Source organism: Rasamsonia emersonii, assembly GCF_000968595.1.
Source record: "Rasamsonia emersonii CBS 393.64 chromosome Unknown ctg1118621760075, whole genome shotgun sequence".
NCBI lineage: Eukaryota > Fungi > Ascomycota > Eurotiomycetes > Eurotiales > Trichocomaceae > Rasamsonia > Rasamsonia emersonii.
The window spans coordinates 20,802-38,506 of NW_013563212.1; the positions used below are offsets into that span (position 1 = coordinate 20,802).

The 17,705-nt window shown below is 47.9% G+C and overlaps 7 protein-coding genes across 7 annotated transcripts; 5 read left to right on the forward strand and 2 right to left on the reverse strand.

The window, feature by feature from the left end:
- Window positions 1–629: 629 nt before the first annotated feature.
- Window positions 630–1,846, forward strand: T310_3681 (L-iditol 2-dehydrogenase; the record flags this gene model as incomplete). The annotated part of the gene is made up of 3 exons (XM_013473447.1): window positions 630–656; window positions 716–838; window positions 926–1,846. The coding sequence occupies 3 exons, from the start codon at window positions 630–632 to the stop codon at window positions 1,844–1,846; spliced, it is 1,071 nt and encodes a 356-aa protein (XP_013328901.1).
- Window positions 1,847–2,422: 576 nt separating this feature from the next.
- On the reverse strand, window positions 2,423–3,713 carry T310_3682 (Rab; the record flags this gene model as incomplete). The annotated part of the gene is made up of 2 exons (XM_013473448.1): window positions 2,423–3,288; window positions 3,641–3,713. 2 exons carry the CDS (start codon window positions 3,711–3,713, stop codon window positions 2,423–2,425), a joined length of 939 nt encoding a protein of 312 aa, XP_013328902.1.
- Window positions 3,714–5,159: 1,446 nt separating this feature from the next.
- T310_3683 (BZIP family transcription factor) lies at window positions 5,160–7,551 on the forward strand (the record flags this gene model as incomplete). Its single annotated transcript, XM_013473449.1, has 3 exons — window positions 5,160–5,600; window positions 5,654–7,091; window positions 7,517–7,551. 3 exons carry the CDS (start codon window positions 5,160–5,162, stop codon window positions 7,549–7,551), a joined length of 1,914 nt encoding a protein of 637 aa, XP_013328903.1.
- Window positions 7,552–8,140: 589 nt separating this feature from the next.
- T310_3684 (uncharacterized protein) lies at window positions 8,141–10,042 on the reverse strand (the record flags this gene model as incomplete). Its single annotated transcript, XM_013473450.1, has 1 exon — window positions 8,141–10,042. The coding sequence occupies one exon, from the start codon at window positions 10,040–10,042 to the stop codon at window positions 8,141–8,143; it is 1,902 nt and encodes a 633-aa protein (XP_013328904.1).
- Window positions 10,043–11,468: 1,426 nt separating this feature from the next.
- Window positions 11,469–14,234, forward strand: T310_3685 (Membrane bound cation transporter; the record flags this gene model as incomplete). Its single annotated transcript, XM_013473451.1, has 6 exons — window positions 11,469–12,115; window positions 12,195–12,255; window positions 12,365–12,472; window positions 12,527–12,598; window positions 12,647–12,724; window positions 12,780–14,234. 6 exons carry the CDS (start codon window positions 11,469–11,471, stop codon window positions 14,232–14,234), a joined length of 2,421 nt encoding a protein of 806 aa, XP_013328905.1.
- A 690-nt stretch (window positions 14,235–14,924) lies between these two features.
- Window positions 14,925–16,023, forward strand: T310_3686 (uncharacterized protein; the record flags this gene model as incomplete). Its single annotated transcript, XM_013473452.1, has 2 exons — window positions 14,925–15,897; window positions 15,953–16,023. The coding sequence occupies 2 exons, from the start codon at window positions 14,925–14,927 to the stop codon at window positions 16,021–16,023; spliced, it is 1,044 nt and encodes a 347-aa protein (XP_013328906.1).
- Window positions 16,024–17,357: 1,334 nt separating this feature from the next.
- T310_3687 (uncharacterized protein) lies at window positions 17,358–17,705 on the forward strand (the record flags this gene model as incomplete). Its single annotated transcript, XM_013473453.1, has 2 exons — window positions 17,358–17,629; window positions 17,689–17,705. Coding segments are annotated over 2 exons (289 nt in total), but the record flags the coding sequence as incomplete, so codon positions are not given.

The following is a 17,705-nucleotide window of genomic DNA, read 5'->3' on the forward strand; positions in this document are numbered from 1 at the left end:
CCTGGAAATAATAATTGTCAAACAAAGATAAAATATGCATAGTTGATAATGCGGGAGCTAGCTAGGAAGTACCGAGTACTAGTACGGAGTAGAAAGTGGCCCATAGGCCGATCGGGCGTCTTGGCGGCTAGTATATAATACCTTACCTCAGGTAGGTAGGTAGGTTCGTCGTAGACCTCAAGCTCCTACCTAGGTACTGCGCGGGACAAGTGGTGTCAAACATTAACATGTACTTTAGTAGGCCATGGTGAAGAAGCCTTAACTGCTCTGTGTGCTCTTTTCTCATTTCAGCACCAAAGGATGTCTAAACGGGAAGTGTAAAAAGAGCACCGAGCCGATAAGTGGAACTTTGCCGGCTAAAATCAAACAGTACAACGGCTAAATCGCTCGCGGATAATACGTATTTCCCGCCAGAACCAAGGATCTAGGAAGGTTTCCCGAGACCTTCCCCGCCGAGGTTCTAGACACTATGGAATGGAAAGCAGCTGACCACCCCAGAGTGAAGACTTATAAAAGCTTCCATGAAAAACGTAGTTATACTTTCTCTTTCAGAGAAAGAACATCATATTGCACATTGGACTTTCGTTTCAGGTGAAGAATAGGTTGTCGTTATTTCCGTATCACAAGCCATGACAGCGTCAGCTGAAACACCGCAGGTGGGTTGGCCCTATGTATTTCGATTTAAATATAGATGTTGGGACTGATGGAACCCCAGAACCTTTCATTTGTACTGGAAGGCATCCAAAAAGTCAAATTCGAGGATCGTCCGATTCCTCAAATTGTGGATCCCCACGATGTTATTGTCAATGTAAAGTACACAGGCGTCTGCGGCAGCGATGTAGGTTTTTTCCATCACTTCTCTATTCATGAGACGGGTCGTGATATGATGACAAATGCTTATACGTTATGCGGTATCTATCAACAGGTTCATTACTGGGAACATGGCGCCATCGGCGACTTCGTCGTTCGAGACCCGATGGTCTTAGGCCATGAATCCTCTGGTGTTGTCAGCCAAGTTGGACCGGCAGTTACTACCCTGAAGGTCGGAGACCGAGTGTCCCTTGAACCGGGAATCCCCTGTCGCAGGTGCGAACCCTGCAAATCCGGGAAATACAACCTCTGTATCCGTATGGCATTTGCAGCTACCCCTCCCTACGATGGAACACTGGCAAAGTACTACCGATTGCCGGAGGATTTTTGTTACAAGCTCCCTGAACAGATGACTCTACAGGAGGGCGCACTTGTGGAGCCACTTAGTGTTGCTGTACACATCGTCAAACAGGGAGAGGTCCGGCCAGGCTATTCTGTGGTTGTTTTTGGGGCCGGCCCAGTTGGCCTATTGTGCTGTGCTGTCGCAAAAGCATTTGGAGCTAGTAAGATTATCGCGGTAGATATTCAACAGGGCAGGTTGGAGTTCGCCAAGAAATATGTTGCAAGTTCAACATTCCTGCCCCAGAAGGTACCTGCGGTGGAGAATGCGGCACGCTTGAAGGAGGAAAATGACCTTGGCCCTGGTGCAGATGTTGTCATTGATGCCTCCGGCGCAGAAGCTTCTGTCCACACAGGTATCCATGTCCTGAGAAATGGCGGTACATATGTACAGGGAGGCATGGGCAAAGCTGAGATCACTTTCCCAATCATGGCGGCCTGTACCAAGGAATTGAACGTCAAAGGGAGCTTTCGATATGGCAGTGGTGACTACAAACTTGCTATTGAGCTGGCGGCAAGTGGTAGAGTTAACGTTAAAGACTTGATTACCGGCCAGGTCAATTTTGAAGATGCTGAGAGGGCGATCAAGGATGTCAAGGCCGGTAAGGGGATCAAAACAATCATTGCAGGCATTTGAGTCTAGCCCCATGGAGCGTGCACAAGACAGGAAATGGATGCTCATCAAAGAAAAAAAACTCTGCATGTTTTCTTCTAGCAGCCGTGGAAGTTCTTAGCAGGCAGTCATGTTGGAAGTCAACTTGTTAACTTCAAATAAATAGCAAGCAAATGCATCCAGTAATAAAAGATGCAATACCATAGAAATAATAAAATATTCATATCGCAGAATCTTTGGAAAAATAACAACGTCAACAACAAAACAATCAGTGAACTCCGGAGAAGGGGAAATGAAATAATAATAATAACAAAGAAGACATGGATCATTAGATCATTAGATATCTGAGAACTAAACTGTGGTATCATGCTATGGTCTGCAATCAACAGAAAAAAAGGACAAAACCATAATAAACAAATAAAAAAAATTGAACAGAGACAGATTGTCTTTGGAAACATTGACCCTAATGCTTAGCCCACTATCACACCAAAATTGGTGGAGTGCTTGAGAACAAGAAAGCCAAAGCAGGGTGCTTCCATCGTGATATGTCACGGCTTCTCTTCTCAGATCAAAGAGTACAGCTTGATGTAGAAATAGTGCTCAGCAACATCCTCGACCTTGCCTATGATTTGAGCCGCTCACCCGAAACACGTCGTCTTCCCATTCTCCCACAGCATTCGTCCAAGGATTGGTTCCGTGTCCCTTTTTATTTCTCCTTCTGTGTAGCTGGACATTATTGTCATCGATTGTCATACCGCTTCGGACACTGCCGCCGTCGCTAGTACCAAAAGCCCACGCCCCTCCATCGCCGTACTGTATTCCGCTTTGTGGATCATCTGGGTCTATTTCGCCAAGCTCAATTTTCGTGAGGATGATTCGAGCCAGCCGGTTGAATAGTTCCTCAACATTCTGCCCAGATAGGGCCGAAACCTCGACAGCAACAGGAATATTCGACTTCGTGGCCCAATCCAATGCTTCCTTGGCACTAACTTCCCGGCCTTGGGGTGCAACCGTCGCTGTCATTCTGGTCCCAACACTAGGCCCAGTGACAGAACGAACCGAGCCACCACCTGAATCAAATGGGAAGGACGACTGCTTGCTAGAGGAGCTCAAAGGGGTGGCCGGGGGTCTTTGGATATCGTCGAAGGAACTTCCATCCATGACAGGATCATCAATAAGGTCAGTCTTATTCCCCGCCAAGATAACTGTGAGATTAGGAGATGCCAGAGCACGAGCGTCCATGAGGAATGTGGGAAGAGCGGTAAAAGAAGTATAAGATGAAATATCGTATATGAGGATAGCTCCAGCAGCTCCACGATAATAAGATCTAGACACCGATCGAAACCGTTCGGTACCAGCGGTATCCCATAGTTGTAACTTTATCCGTTTCCGCCGTGATCCTGTACCTACTTTCACGATCTTCGACGAAAACTCGACACCAATCGTCTGGGACGATAGCACCCTCCCTGAAAGCCGCGATTTCGTCAGTCTCCATTTTTTCAAAAAAAGGCAACAGAAATACCCTGCCACCAAGTCTGATAAGATGGATGACAGTACATTCATTCTTCACAAATCGATGAAGTAGACATGATCTGTATACCCGGGGATCTGATATCAGCATGGAATCAGGCCGCAATCAGAAGATACGTGGGGAACAAACGTTAACATACTTCCCAGTGCCACTCGGACCGACGAGAATTACTTTGGCGAGGTAATCATACATGCTTTCAAGTTCCTAAATGCTCGCAACTGTTAGTGAGGGAGCTAGCGATTTCGATTCTCGGTTGCGTTGGTACGTCGGCCAGGCGTGTGACCTACCTGGTTCCGTTCCGGGAGGGACGAAGTAGAGGAAGAGTTGGAGAGCTTTCTTTGGCGAGCCATAGCGGTTCATGGTGAGGCCGCGATTTCATGCCTTGCTAGTTTTTCTCATAATGCATGCGTTGGGTCGTAAACTCGTGCATCAGCTTTGGAACCACAGTAGTTCTTCCTGGGGAGCCTAAAGTTACTATACAGTACGGGGTAGGAGTACGGAGCACTCCGTAATTAGTGGACCTATCCGTACTCTTTAGTAGCACCTACTAGTTGGTTGACTCAGCCGTCTAGGTCCTGCCGCAAGAATACTTAAACGTGTTTGCTTTGGAATCCCAGCGGCGATCAGCACCTATCCACGGAGTACGGAGTACAGAGGTAGGGGAAAGTGCGTTAGTAACATTACCCATGGATTATATGCTCCCCAGGGTCGAGGGATCGTGTTTTTGAAGACAACCGGAAGCACGGCGCTGTCGATCCTAACCTGAAAGAAGGATTTCTCTCTTTTTTGCTACCCGACAGCCTGTCGCTGGATTACATGTTACCTTTGCTTCGGTACATCGTTATCTCGTTTGTCGCTGCCAGACTAAATAATCACGGATCATTACGGTCTCATCACCCCAGGGTTTCGAGGTCTTCAAGTGCGCTATCTAGATACCTCAATTTCTACATAACTTCTCTGTCTTCGCTTAAGTGACAGACAACTACTCCAGGGTAGCTGTTAAATTTAGAGCAGGAATTAGAAGGGGCTACTCCAAGTGGCAAGAATATACTCCTTATATGGAGTCATTAAAATTAATTCTTGTGACTGTTGACAGCCCTGCAGGTGACCGAGGGCGCCAGCGTTGCTTATGTCAGAACCAGACACCATAGTTAGTTAACTATTTAAAGCGGCGATTACACTACGTAAGCTGATGACCAATCCATGGACCGCCGAAGCTCTTGTGCACCAAAACGCATGCAACATCCATTATACGGAGCATATACAGAGTAGCTACTTAGCAGGCCTTGGCTTTGGATAAATACTCATAGAAGGTCAATCATGAAATGACTGTGAATTACAGCCATTTCTCTTAATTTAGTCGACATAATCTTTGTTATAGAAGTGCAGATGCACAAAAGCAAAGACAGCAGATATGATAATAATGGCATTGCTGTCTGTGAGTTCTTGGTCATCATGTGGAGACAATTAGCATCTAGCCCGCCCATAGGTCATGTCCGCCAGGCGATGGTTAACGCCGCTTTATTCCAAGGCTTGTATTATTACTAATTTACTATCCCCTCCATTCATCCTCCAGCGTCATTTTGATTATTTGAACTGCCCTTACCGTCCTTCTTCATACTTGGATATGAGACGTCATGGATGAACCCAGATGGTTGTAGTCCATGTACCTTTTATTGCGTCTTCATTAATTCGATTGGCCTTGACCTGTAGCTGACCAACTCTCCCTGGTTGCCAATCTGAATTTCCGTTTTTCTCCTTCCAGGTTCTGCTCTTTACGTCGGACACAAATTGGTCTTGAACACAATGCCAAACCATTCTATGAACAGCCTACTTATGAAAGAGCCTGAATCTCCATCCGAACAGCTTCATTCAGAATTTGACCAGGAGTACAACACTTTGCCGTTTACCAAGCCTTACAGGCCCCCCAATTCTGACTCAGGCTCTCAAGCCTTTTCTACTGAAATAATTTCATCCTCATTGTACCAGATTCCAGAACAACCTAATTCGGAAACGGCTGAAATCAGCAGCAGTGACAGTCCACGAATTCTGTATGGAGGACTGACGGTGTATAACGAGGAGAATGCAGATCGAGATGATGATCTAGTCACGGACCAATTGAAACGGCCGCCTCAGTCGTTCTCTGCCAAAAAGCGGTCAAACAAGAACGCTGTCCTTACTGATGGTAATTCTTCAAGAAAGAGAGGGCGGCCTCGGATACTCGCCAAGGATGAGACCGCTACCGAGGTATGTACCGTATCGTCTGTTGTTTTCACAGGTAGCATTCTAATGCGTTCTAGCGACGTAGAACACAAATACGCCTTGCTCAGCGAGCCTATCGGCTGAGAAAGGAAGCAACAATATCCTTGCTGAATGATCGCGTTGCTGAATTAGAAGCTACTATTGAAGAGATGAGCAAGTCTTTTTTGTCTTTTCATGATGAAATTATGGCCTCGGGACTGCTGCCTTTGCAACCTGCCTTAGTGCACAGTTTGCGAAACATCACTGAAAAGTTTCTTTCTCTTGCTAGGCTTGCAAAGAAGGACAGAGATCCTGGAAATGACTCCCCGGGAAAGTTTCAACCGATGGAACGTGCTCTCTCAACACAGAAAGCTCAGGATAACGATCGTATTGGAGAGACGCGAGATCCGTCATTTCAGCCGACCTTAGACAATAACAGATGGGAGGTGGATGACTCCAATACATTGCACAAACATAGTATGTCTTTTGTCCCGAATGATGGCCCTCGACCGCACCCAAACTTCGATAACGTCTCGGATATACACACCATTGCGGTTAACAATGGACACTCAACGAGTGTGCTTTTTCCTAGCATATTGGCCGGAGAATTTCCCCGTCTAACCCCTATCGAAATTCCCTTGAATCCAATGACTCCATATACGTACAGTTTCGAAGAATCAACTTTCGCGCGACGACTACATCGTTCCTGCTTGGAACGCGGCTACCGACTGCTTACGGATCCCTCGGTTAATCCCGAAGAGGTGTTGAGGACGTTTAGATTTTCATTTGGCATCTCGAACAGGAAACGAATTATTTCCCGTTTTCAGAAGCTACTCAGTCGCGGCGTGAATGAGGCCTTGGAGACTTGGAACCTGCCATTTTTCCATCTCGGGGGAGCTGGCACACACTATCCGCGCAGAGATCAACAGGGGAATCCAGTGTATCCTCCCAACTTGCGTCCCATCACAGAAGCCATTGGTCCTTGGCCGTTTCATCTGTCCGAAATACCACATGAAAACAAAAGCGTAGAGAGCCTTCTTGTGGCTATTGGGTTTGACGGCGAGTGGTTCGACTCGCACGACGTCGAGGGATTTCTCCAGGAGAAAGGCATCTTCCTTGATGGACACACGTCCTTTGTTGAGCTGCCCCAAGTTCGTTTATCGTCTTCGTCGTCAGGAGAGCAGCAGTCTCATCACCAGGATGTGACCAGTGGTGTCCAAAGGGTTACTGGATCGAATGGAGTGCCTTCCCCTAACGAGCTTCCCGATACGTTTGGCGACTCGCATACGAGGATTCTTGCGGACCGTCCTAAGACCAGTGGAATTCAATCAGCTATACCGCTTTCTTTTGGGATTTCCTCCTCTTCAGATAGACTAGAAACAGTGGATATACAGCAAACTTTGTCGACTACTCCCAGTTCCCATGGAAGCCCTCTTCATCAAGCGCAGATCTCGGGGAACTCCCAGTGGACATTTGATGTTGGATTATTTATTGATCGTAAGTTTCCTTAAAAGTCCCGGTAATTGCCACGAACAAAATACTAAGAGCAGAGCTGGTTACATAGGACTTGTAAGCAGAGCTGTATGTCTTGGGCGGGCACCCGGTTTCCGCAGACGTGACGTCGAGGACTCGCTACAATTCGCAATACGTCCCATTTTCTGAAGCACAAGAGTTTACATTAATGCGGCATCTGCGTTCAATTTTTTGTGACACGCACTCTGTCTGGTTGAGTCACTATGATTAGCAATTTACTCCGAACCGTTGAAAGGATTAGACTTTTTGCACCCGTCTCGCCCCCTTGAGGCTCCGGACTGAAGCCTACCGGTAATATGTGGAAATATGAAATTGGGCATGGCTATTTTTACGTCGTACTTTTATGCTAATAGTAAATTAGTATTTAGGCTGTATAAACAATGGGACAGACATCAAATTAGCTATTTCTCTAGGGCACGGCTGATGTAATTGAAGGACTATATAGGATTGCTGGTGGCAGAATTAAACACCGACAGGAAATAGCAAGAGTTAGAAGAAATTACCTTGTAAGCCCCAGTCCATGTCAACGTTCAATACTGAGGTTCATCTTGGCTTGGATACTACACAGTTTGCTTATTTACAGTGAGCAGGATTGCGCGAACCCCAGGGATCAACATGGTCTAGTAATAGAAGAATAAAAGTAGAAATTGTCTTTTCGAGGATGCGGTGAAAACACAACCCCATTAAGGAGACAATTAGCTACTAGAGTTTGACTTCACACTCTGCCTTCCCGATTTCATCCAATGGTGAAAAGAAAAGTGTGCACGGTGCGACTTTGCCGTATTGAACGGAACTAGAGACCGTCATACTTGGACTTGAGAGAAATCAACGGCACGAAGGAGCAAAAGATTAAGAAAGAGTAAAGGGGGAGAAAAACGAAGACATTGCACAGAAACCACCACTACCAGTATGGACATGATGTTGTTCCCTTTCAGAAGAAAATCAAGAATTCAGAGGCAACCTAGCTCACTCACTAACCTGCTGACATGTTGCAAAAGTACGGTCATACCAGGTCAATGATGCCTCTCGACTAGGTAGACAATGGTGGTCCAGCCTGTACAGCAGGACCTGGTCATGTTGTGGTTGCACCAACAGCACTTCACTGCAGCAGAAGGGGTAGATGTAGTGGTGGGGTCAGTCATAAAATTTGTTTCATGTGAAATATTTGGTGAACGTGCTATTGTTCTGCTTCTTGAATGCGGTCTGTGTCCGCTATTCTGGCGCTTGCTGCCAGTCATATCTTGACCAGGTACTGGAATAGATCGTTCCAGTCGATTAGGTGAGAACTTCTCTGGGACAGCCAGTCTCGGATATAGCTCTGAAGGGATGTCATGCCAGAACTTGCAGCTACAGCAGATGACAAATATCTTGGCAAGAGGCTTTGATTGCTGAGAGCCTTCTTTCTTGGTGTTGATGTCATTGGCAGCTGCGCTGTGAATGCCGTTTAAGGCAGGTGCCTCATCTTGGGGCCCAAAGGGCGCCCTTTCATTTTTTGCCTGGAGTTCTTTGTCACCAGAGGGAAGATGCACATAATCAGATACACTGGAGGTTGATCCTAGGGGTTCTGTGATTGGAAACTGTGATGTTTTGGGCGCTAAGGAATCACAGGAAGACCAATTTTCTGCTGCTGTGCTATAATGTTCTGAATGAGCCGTATGACATGACTTGACCGATGAGACTGAAGACCGATTTTCATGTTGTTTTCTTAACTGATCAAGAGCTAGATCAACAGTCCTTGTTTCTGACGTCATAACAGGCATGCGTTGCTGGATAATGTTTGCATCATGCCCCATGAAAGGACCTTTGGAGACTTCTCTTGAATCATGAATAGTTCCAGCTTGATATGTTCTTCTCTGTGATGGTCTCGGAGGATCAGAGCGAGTACTAATCAATGGCTTCAAGAAACGATTACTTTCCAGCGTGTCTGCTCTGATCTTTGGACCCTCGAGTTCCAACTTGGTCGAATTCCGTTGCACAGAGAGCTTTGAAGATTCAATGTCTGGGAGGTTCTGGGTACCTTTCCTAGATTCGCCCGTCACTGCCCTAGATGTAGCGGTCGGCCGACTGCGGCTTAACGTATTGGTTGGCTCTTGATAGAATGGTAGTCCAGCTCTCCGAAGAGTAGGTCTCTTTAGTTCTCCTGTGAATGCTGTCATGCTTGCGGAATTTGAAGATTCTCGGCTTTTATGCGAATCTTGGGTTAATGATGCGTTGGTTGAGAGGTCCGGGCCCTGACAAGACGCCAAGTCCCTCGATATTGACGCTCCAAAGCGTTCCGGCAACGCACTGGATAATCGGGGTATTCGTAGAGAGTTTAGCTTATCCCCAAGTTGGGCAGGCGATGCTACTTCTGATGATGTTCTTGGTCTTTTCTCAGTTGTGTCGTGAGTCGAACTCGCTCGTGAATGGCGCATACGCCCCGAAAAGTTCAGAAACGCAGGTATATTCGATAATCTTGACACATCTGAACCTGAAATCGAAGCCCGGCGAGAACTCGCCAGCGGCTGCTTCTTCGTCAAACGGCGAGGACCCTGGCTAACTGTAGAAGAAGTTCCACCGGATTCTGCCAGCTCTTGCTCTCTCGAGGTCTCGTCAATCTTGCTTTGATTCTGTCCCATATAGTACACTTCCCTTGTCCATCTTTTCTGTTTCTTTTCCCTGTTCCAGGTCGGCGACAGACAGATCTCAGACTGCTCTCGGGAATTGGAGCCAGGTGCTGACTGCTGATAGGGCAGTTTCTTATCATGTTCCTCGCGAGAGCCATAGGGTTGTGTGTGTGATTGGCTGTTAGTATCCTTAGCGGTAATAGCATTCGGGCCAGATGAGAGAGACTCAAAATTCAAGTCTTGCTTCCGTGATTGTCGTGTAAATGACAGTCTTCTGGGACGACGTGTGGGATCTGTTTTTGCGGACATGATAGGCTTCTCAAACAGAGGCTGAGATGCTCGACGACATCGAAATGCTGATCACCTCAAATCTGAAGAGGTCCAAGTCCCAGCTTGATAAGAGGCCAAACCAGTATATGAAAACCAAAACACGCTGCGAGTGGTGAAATTTCTTGAAATGGGAGAACTCTTTTGGTGCATGAACCTGTTCTGAACCTCTTGCAAATAGGTAGGTATTAACACAGTAGTAGGATCTGACAAGGTTAACCCCCCCCAATCAGAAACGTCGATACGGAGTGCCTCCGCAAGTACATACAAGGGGTGCAATGCTTGAAGTGAAGATCTAGTTGCTCGTCTCGCTAATAGGTGAATGTCGCTAAAGATAAGTGAACGGGCCACCTGCATGTGAGATCCGGCAAGTTTGGCGGGTCGGAGAAGCGAGAGATTAATATTATGTACGGAGTATCATTCCGTAGTCTGTACAACTTGGCCACACGTGGTTCACTGAACTAGGATAGGACAGGACTCAGCTATTTTTGGACACATGCAGGACCTGGTATTGGCGATAGTCCTTGTTGTGTGCAGATGAGGTTTCTCGACATAGTCGAGCTATCTTACTGTACTGTACATAAATTCGGGGTGCAGTTCAATGTCCCGAGAGATTGAAGTACCAGGGCATTTTGTAGCCCCTCACGCATCGTTAACACTGGGGAGGGAGTGGAATTCAGGCGAAGGCGTCGTGAACTCGCCAAGCAAGGGGGAGCGGACAGTGGGTGTTGCGTGTATGACAATGACGCCAGGCTTGGCGTGACGGCGAGCGTCCAATTATAGTAGGAGCCCTGGCAAGGCGACACAGGTCCTCGACTCCGTGGCCCAGAGAGGTCTGTGGGGTTGACCACTAGGCATTCCAGGCTCACTACTTCAGTCATGCCAGCAGCAGCAAGAATCATCGTGATAATTGGGCTGGCGCCCCAGTTTCTCTCAGTGGCCAAGGCTTCTCGAAAGTCCTCTGTAGTCGGACCTTTTGCTGTCCTTGATCGTAGCTATCAGGATTCATTCTGCGATAAGCATGCGAATCCCCGGAGGAACTCTGATAATCAGCGATAAGCTAACAGATAATCTGGGACCTGGGAACGCCCCAATAATTGCTCCATGTGTGACGTCTTCCGGGCTTTACCCAAAACACATTAGGGGGTTGTGCGGAGTAATCCAGAGGGTGTACTCCGTACGGAGTACGGAGCACCTCTGCTTCTCCCGGACTACATAAGCTCCGCCACTGTATCCTGCAGCCCTTATCATTTTTAGACCTCTCTGCCCTTTATCTCCTATTATTCAGCTTCGCCTCTTGTCTTCATTGACTCAAAACTTGCTTTGCATCTTGTACGGGCCTTCTTTCGTTCTAGCCTGATTCTGGCCCATTACCCGGTCTATTGCGATCTATCACGACCACTGCTCGATGAACGAATCCTCTGACGATCCACCGCCTATAGATCGCACCGGCATCTGGGACCGTACCAATGCATATGCCTTGAACCTCCGATCGTTTGGAACCCCTCGTCACAGCGATCGCCACTGTGATCGTAGTAGTCATCTCGTCACGAGCCCGTCAGACACTCGCCCAGCAGCTCCCAACGATGGCCTCCATCCTCAGACTGCGTCTTCACCTACAGGCGCTCATCAAACGTCAATTACTCAGCAGTCGTCTAGTGATCAGGTCGAACATGGCTCGATATCGTTGTCTCCTACAGGATCCATTCCCGTGGGTGCGCATGATCGAACGAAGGCTCCCTCCGTAGGATCGGAGGGCAGTCCGAACGTTTTCTTCCGGTTATATATATATGCCAAGATGGTTGTGGTTTCGAGCTGGGTAAATTGGCTTCTCTTTTTTGTCCCTGCCGGAATCGCCCTGGGTGCCTTGCATCGGAGCATGGGCGATGAAAGCCCGGTAAGCCCGACTGTGGTATTCGCGATCAATGCCATTGCAATTATTCCCCTCGCCTCGATGCTTGGCTACGCTACAGAATGTGTTGCCTCAAATATGGGTGATACAATTGGTGCTCTCCTGAATGTGACGTTTGGCAATGCAGTGGAGCTTATTATCTTGTATAACTAATCACCCCCCTCCCCCTCCCCCAGGTTTTTTTCAATCTTTGCGAGTGGAATTGGCTAATTTTCCTTTTAGCATGTACGGTTCTGTCATATTTCCCTCAACCTGGGCATTTGTTTCAGCTACCCTGCTATTCGTATGTACTGACTGTCTCATTCCTGCAATAGCATCGCATTAGTAGCGGTAAGTGTTTTCTTAGACCCCTCAATTTTAGACTGTTACTCTTGCTGATGTCCTATTTGTAGGACCAAGTTGCCATCGTTCAGGCGTCACTTCTCGGATCCATCCTGGCCAATCTACTGCTGATCCTGGGCATGTGCTTTTTGTTTGGCGGGCTTCGGTTCCGTGAACAGGTAAGCCTATCGCGCCCCTAAGCATGTACACGAGAAACTAACGCAGATATATAGCTCTACAATTCCGCCATTACTCAGATGAGTGCTTGCCTTCTTAGTCTGAGTGTGATCAGTCTTCTCTTGCCTGTAAGTTTTCACAAGGCAGCTATTAAACCCCATCGCTGAAAGCATTAGACTGCTTTTCATGCCTCTTTCAGCGCCATCAAGGCTGCGGATGCCGCTGTCGTTAAGGTCAGCCGCGGTACCAGCGTTGTAAGATACCAAGCTCCTTTCTAACCATTTGCTGGCAGCTGTCTAACTATTCCAGGTTCTGCTTCTGGTTTACATCCTCTATCTGCTTTTCCAGCTGAAGTCGCATGCTTATATCTACGAGAGCACACCTCAACACATGATCGACGAGGAGTCCCATCCCGGGGTCCTCGCAGAGATGCTGCATTCTTCACCTAGCTCCGACACGTCCAGTGACAACGACAGCGATGCCACCTCGGGTTCCAATACCACAGTGAAACGTATCAGAAACGCGCTCCGAAAGAAGAGAAGACGCAAATCTAGCTTCGCCTCAAAGGAGACCAACTCGGTTCCGTCGCTCCCGTCCTTCATTCGAACAGTATCGTCTGGTTCTCGTGCCGTAGACTTACCATCGGTCAACGACACTTCAGAAACTCTTCCTGATCATGGAGCCAATGGACTCGAGGCGAATCAGGCTGGAGATACGATACCTGAGAAGCAATCGGCAAAGGTGTCAAACCCCTCGTCCGAGGTGACCTCGCGTGACTTTGAAACCATGCAAATGAAAAAGACTACCGGTGAATCTTTCCAGAAGACAAAAAGCATGCCACATGGTCGACACAAGCATCGCAAAGGCCGAAAAGCACATGAGAACACAGATGAGAGCGATGAGGAAGCTTTTCCATGGATTGCCCCTGTTTCCCCATCTGATCGTTTTCCACCACCGCGCGGTGACGTACAGAGACGTTCGTTCAATATTCGTAACTTGCCCTATAAGCCAGCACTCTCCCATGTATTGGCATCGAGTATGTTGTCACCCTCCGCGCAACCTGCGCAGCTGGATATGCCGGGTCCCGTCTCCGAAGTCAAGCCGCCGCGATCATATCTCCGTCGCGCTAGTTCTCTGCCAGATCGTCTGAATGGGACGCTTGTCGCCACGTCGATACCGTCTGCTCAGCCGTTACCCCACCTAGTCTCTAAGAAGCGGGTCGAGATAAAGGAAAACGAAGATAAGCCAAGATTGCCTCGTGCCTCTGCGATAATTTTACTCTTAGTAACCACTGGCTTGGTCGCAGCTTGCGCGGAATTTCTTGTCGACTCCATTGACTACCTCGTTGACAGCACTGGAATAAGTCAAGCATTCATCGGCCTGATTATCTTGCCTATTGTGGGCAATGCTGCTGAGCATGTTACTGCAGTCACAGTTGCCAGCAAAAACAAGATGGATCTTGCAATCGGCGTCGCACTGGGCAGCAGCATACAAATTGCTCTCTTTGTGACACCGGTCATTGTGCTGCTTGGATGGTGCTTAAATACCGAAATGTCTCTCTACTTCAGTCTCTTCGAGACTATCTCGCTATTTGCGTCGGCCTTTATTGTCAATTATCTTATGCTGGATGGTCGCAGCAACTATTTGGAGGGTGCTTTGTTGATTGCCGCCTATGTTATCATTGCAGTGGCGGCCTTCTTCTACCCTTCATGTGAGAATATGAGTACTGCCAATGGCGGACCTTCTGATGCGTCGTGTCACTAGGTGACTAGCTCTAGTGGACTTCCAATACGGTTAAATGGATTAATCAAAATGGGTCAGCAGGTGATGGACTTCTCAATGCTGGAGGTTAGGTAGATTGGCAAGATTTGAATTTCCGTCTTGAATGACAGTGCTCGATTCTTTCTGGCTTTTTTTTGGGGAGGGGTTGGGGGGGGGAAGTCGAAGAATGAATATAATATGGGATAATGGGTGATTGTGTTGTAAGAGTAAGCATGCAAATGATGATACATATCACAATAGTCTCTATGCTGCAGGCAGTGATTTGCACAGCCCCATACTTCCTATATATAGGAATGCTACAACCCTACGAAGTAGCTGTGTCCAGTAATCGTTATTTTATCACTGTGACTTTCAGGGAGCACAAATTAGGCCTAGCTCAAGTGGAAAGGTAACAGAAAACTTTGTCCTATTTCCTGCTTGCGACATAAACTGTATTGTACCGGAAGCCATAGCTCCTTCACTTACCTAAGTACTATGTGCAATCACTGAAGCTGACATTACCTTATGTACTCAGACTTTGATGTCAAGACATAAACAATCATTCAAAGGAGGATCGATTCCAACGCTATCATCTGCGAGCGGAAACCCTGCGGCAGGGGGAAAAAGAGAGAAAGAGAACTACTTAGTCACCATTACCAGGCGATATTTCTTACACAAATTGACGAGTCAGCAATGGCCAAAGCCCTAGGGACATCCCCTCAAAGTGGTGGGAATATAGCCAACTTGTCTAGGGAGGGCCAGCCATCCAATCAAACAGGAAATTTATCTCCGAACAATGAGAGCACTGAGGTGGCCCCTCCACCTTATCACAATTGGCAGGAAGCTGTACCAGACACAGCTACACTCCCTCCTCCGCCTGCAGTGAGTTTCCTGTATTCGGCCACAGGCAATGCGTCGAGTGATGATGCGGAGCGTGCGCATCATTTCTGCGACAATACTCCTCTGTGGAAGCCTGTCCAGCCTTCAGACGTTGTCTATTCCAATGTACAGAGATACGATTTCAGTCTCATACAACCACCGGAGTTTAAGGGGACCTTGACTACGATCCGCAACGGAAGATGGAAAGGTAGAAGTCGGGAAGACTGCCAGGATTGTGTGCTCATAACAAGCCTGCCTCTCTATTTCGCTGCCCAGGACTCGCCTTTTGCGACGAAGAGATCCAAGACCATCTACTTCGAGGTCAAACTCCTTGGTCTGGATAAAAGGACACGTGCCGCCGCTGCGGACGCGTGCGGATTCTCCATCGGTTTCCTGGCACAGCCATACCCAACGTGGCGATCTCCAGGTTGGGAAAGGGGCAGTGTTGGAGTGTTCTCCGATGACGGCTGTCGCTTTGTAAATGATTCATTCGGTGGCAGGGAATTCACGACAACGTTCAATGTGGGAGAAACCGTGGGCTTGGGAATGACCTTTGAACTTTCTGATGCTGGTGATTTGCAAGGCGTGGGATCAGCTTCAGCACTTCGAACCTTGCAGGTCAAAATATTCTTCACACGTAATGGACGGGAAGTGGGCGGATGGGATCTTCATGAGGAAGTCGACGAGGATGCTGGTAGTGTCGAAGGATTGGAGGGCGATTACGACCTATACGGGGCGGTTGGCTTATTTGGAGGTGTTGAGTTCGAAGCTTGTTTTGACAAGGCTGGTTGGTTGTGGAAACCGTCTTTCTGAACATTTCTACTTCTGTCAACAAATACCAGGTACTAAATCCTATTGCTTCTTTTGGGATGGCTGCTCGTGTGTGGTTGAACGCGCAGTCGACCCAGCTTGAACGGCCAGGCACTGCCAGTGAAGCACCAGCGTGCTAAACTAGTCTATAGAGATACTACTATGAATACCAACAAATGGAAGGGGAAAGCTCTGATCGGCTGCTGGTGTCTCTCCTGTCTGGATTCCATCGATCGACTTGGTACAGCACAGATATACTCCGTATTTCATGCCTCTAGCTTGCATGTGGAAAATCTTACCAGCACTAAATTGCGTTTCAAGAAACGTGCATATGCATGTCATCCTACATATGCAGCGTACATACGTAAAATCCCGAGCGTCTGGCCAACTACAGGGGACAGTACTTGGTCGACGTTAATTTTTACTAAACCTAGCATGTTGTACGTTTGTAGGGCGACTGATGGCCCAGGCATTCTTAGCGCTTCGGGGGGAAGTACAACGTGCATTTCCGGCGTTAGCTGACCAGCCCCATCGAGCCATCATCGTGGGGGAGAGCGTGACGATCTTAGGGTACGGAGTATACAAGGTCAAATGCAACGATCCTTGGGTTGAAAGCGGTGGTACGGGGTACGCAGTTAGGTACTTCCGACTACGCAGTAGCGTTGTAGGTTCCTCTGGTCAGAAGGATCGACGAAGAGAAGCTTTGCCCACGGAGGCTACTGCTTGGCGGGTCATGAATGCGTGGAATAATAATGAAGAAGCACAAGGGGCAAAAAAAAGGGAGCAATGCGACTCGTCAGCGTAGTAGAGCTGTGGACATTGGGGTTAAAAGGTTACAAGGAGAGAAGGTTAAAAAAAAGAATGTCCTCTTCAGATACCGAACAACGCACCGGTGCGATTCGTCTTCTCTTTCTCTAGTATCCGTCCACATTCGCATAAGAATTGTGCTGATATTGAACCTGAGTCCGTCGTGTTCGAATCCTAGGACGCAATGGCCCGAATGGGTCTTCCGTCCTAAAATTTTCTAATTAGTCACGCATCTTACCCCGGTGAAGCACGGCATATTGTCTGGGCCGGTTTCGCTGGACTAACCTGCAACTAAAGCAGCACTTGAAATCGATACAGGAGGCCTAAATGATGACAGCGTGAGTGCAGCACTGGCAGACTGGCTGGATCGGACCGCTTGGCTAGTTCCGTGACGGGCAGAACGCCCTTGGTTAGTGGAGGCGGCGGGATCGATAGCGTGGCTATCTCCCGCTCTGCCGTGTCCCCATTGGCCTCGCTCGACCAGGTGGGCTCGCTGGTTGAATTGAAATAATATTATTCACTGGTGTATCAGCGTTAATTATTATTAACGTAATCTATAACCTAGTCGGACAAATGACCTAGTCGGACACTTCTCACCACGCTTACGCGCCTCCACTCCCATCAACAAAAATGCCTACCTCAAGACTCCCACAAGCTTCCAATCAGGAAGGAAAGATTCTTTTGGCTCTTCAAGCATATAAGAAGGGCCAAGTCTCAAGTCTGCGAAAAGCTTCTGTGTTATATGATGTTCCCCATTCCACATTACACGATCGATTGAAAGGCCGTACGACGCGAGAGCATGCGCAGGAAAGGAATCGAAAACTGTCTGTTACTGAAGAAATAACTCTTACCCAGTGGATACTATCCATGGATGAGCGAGGAAAGCCCCCCGAGTTGCAACCGTACGAGAAATGGCAAATGTCCTTCTTGCAAACGCGATGAATCCACTACTCCACTACAGTTGGCAATGCTGGGTAA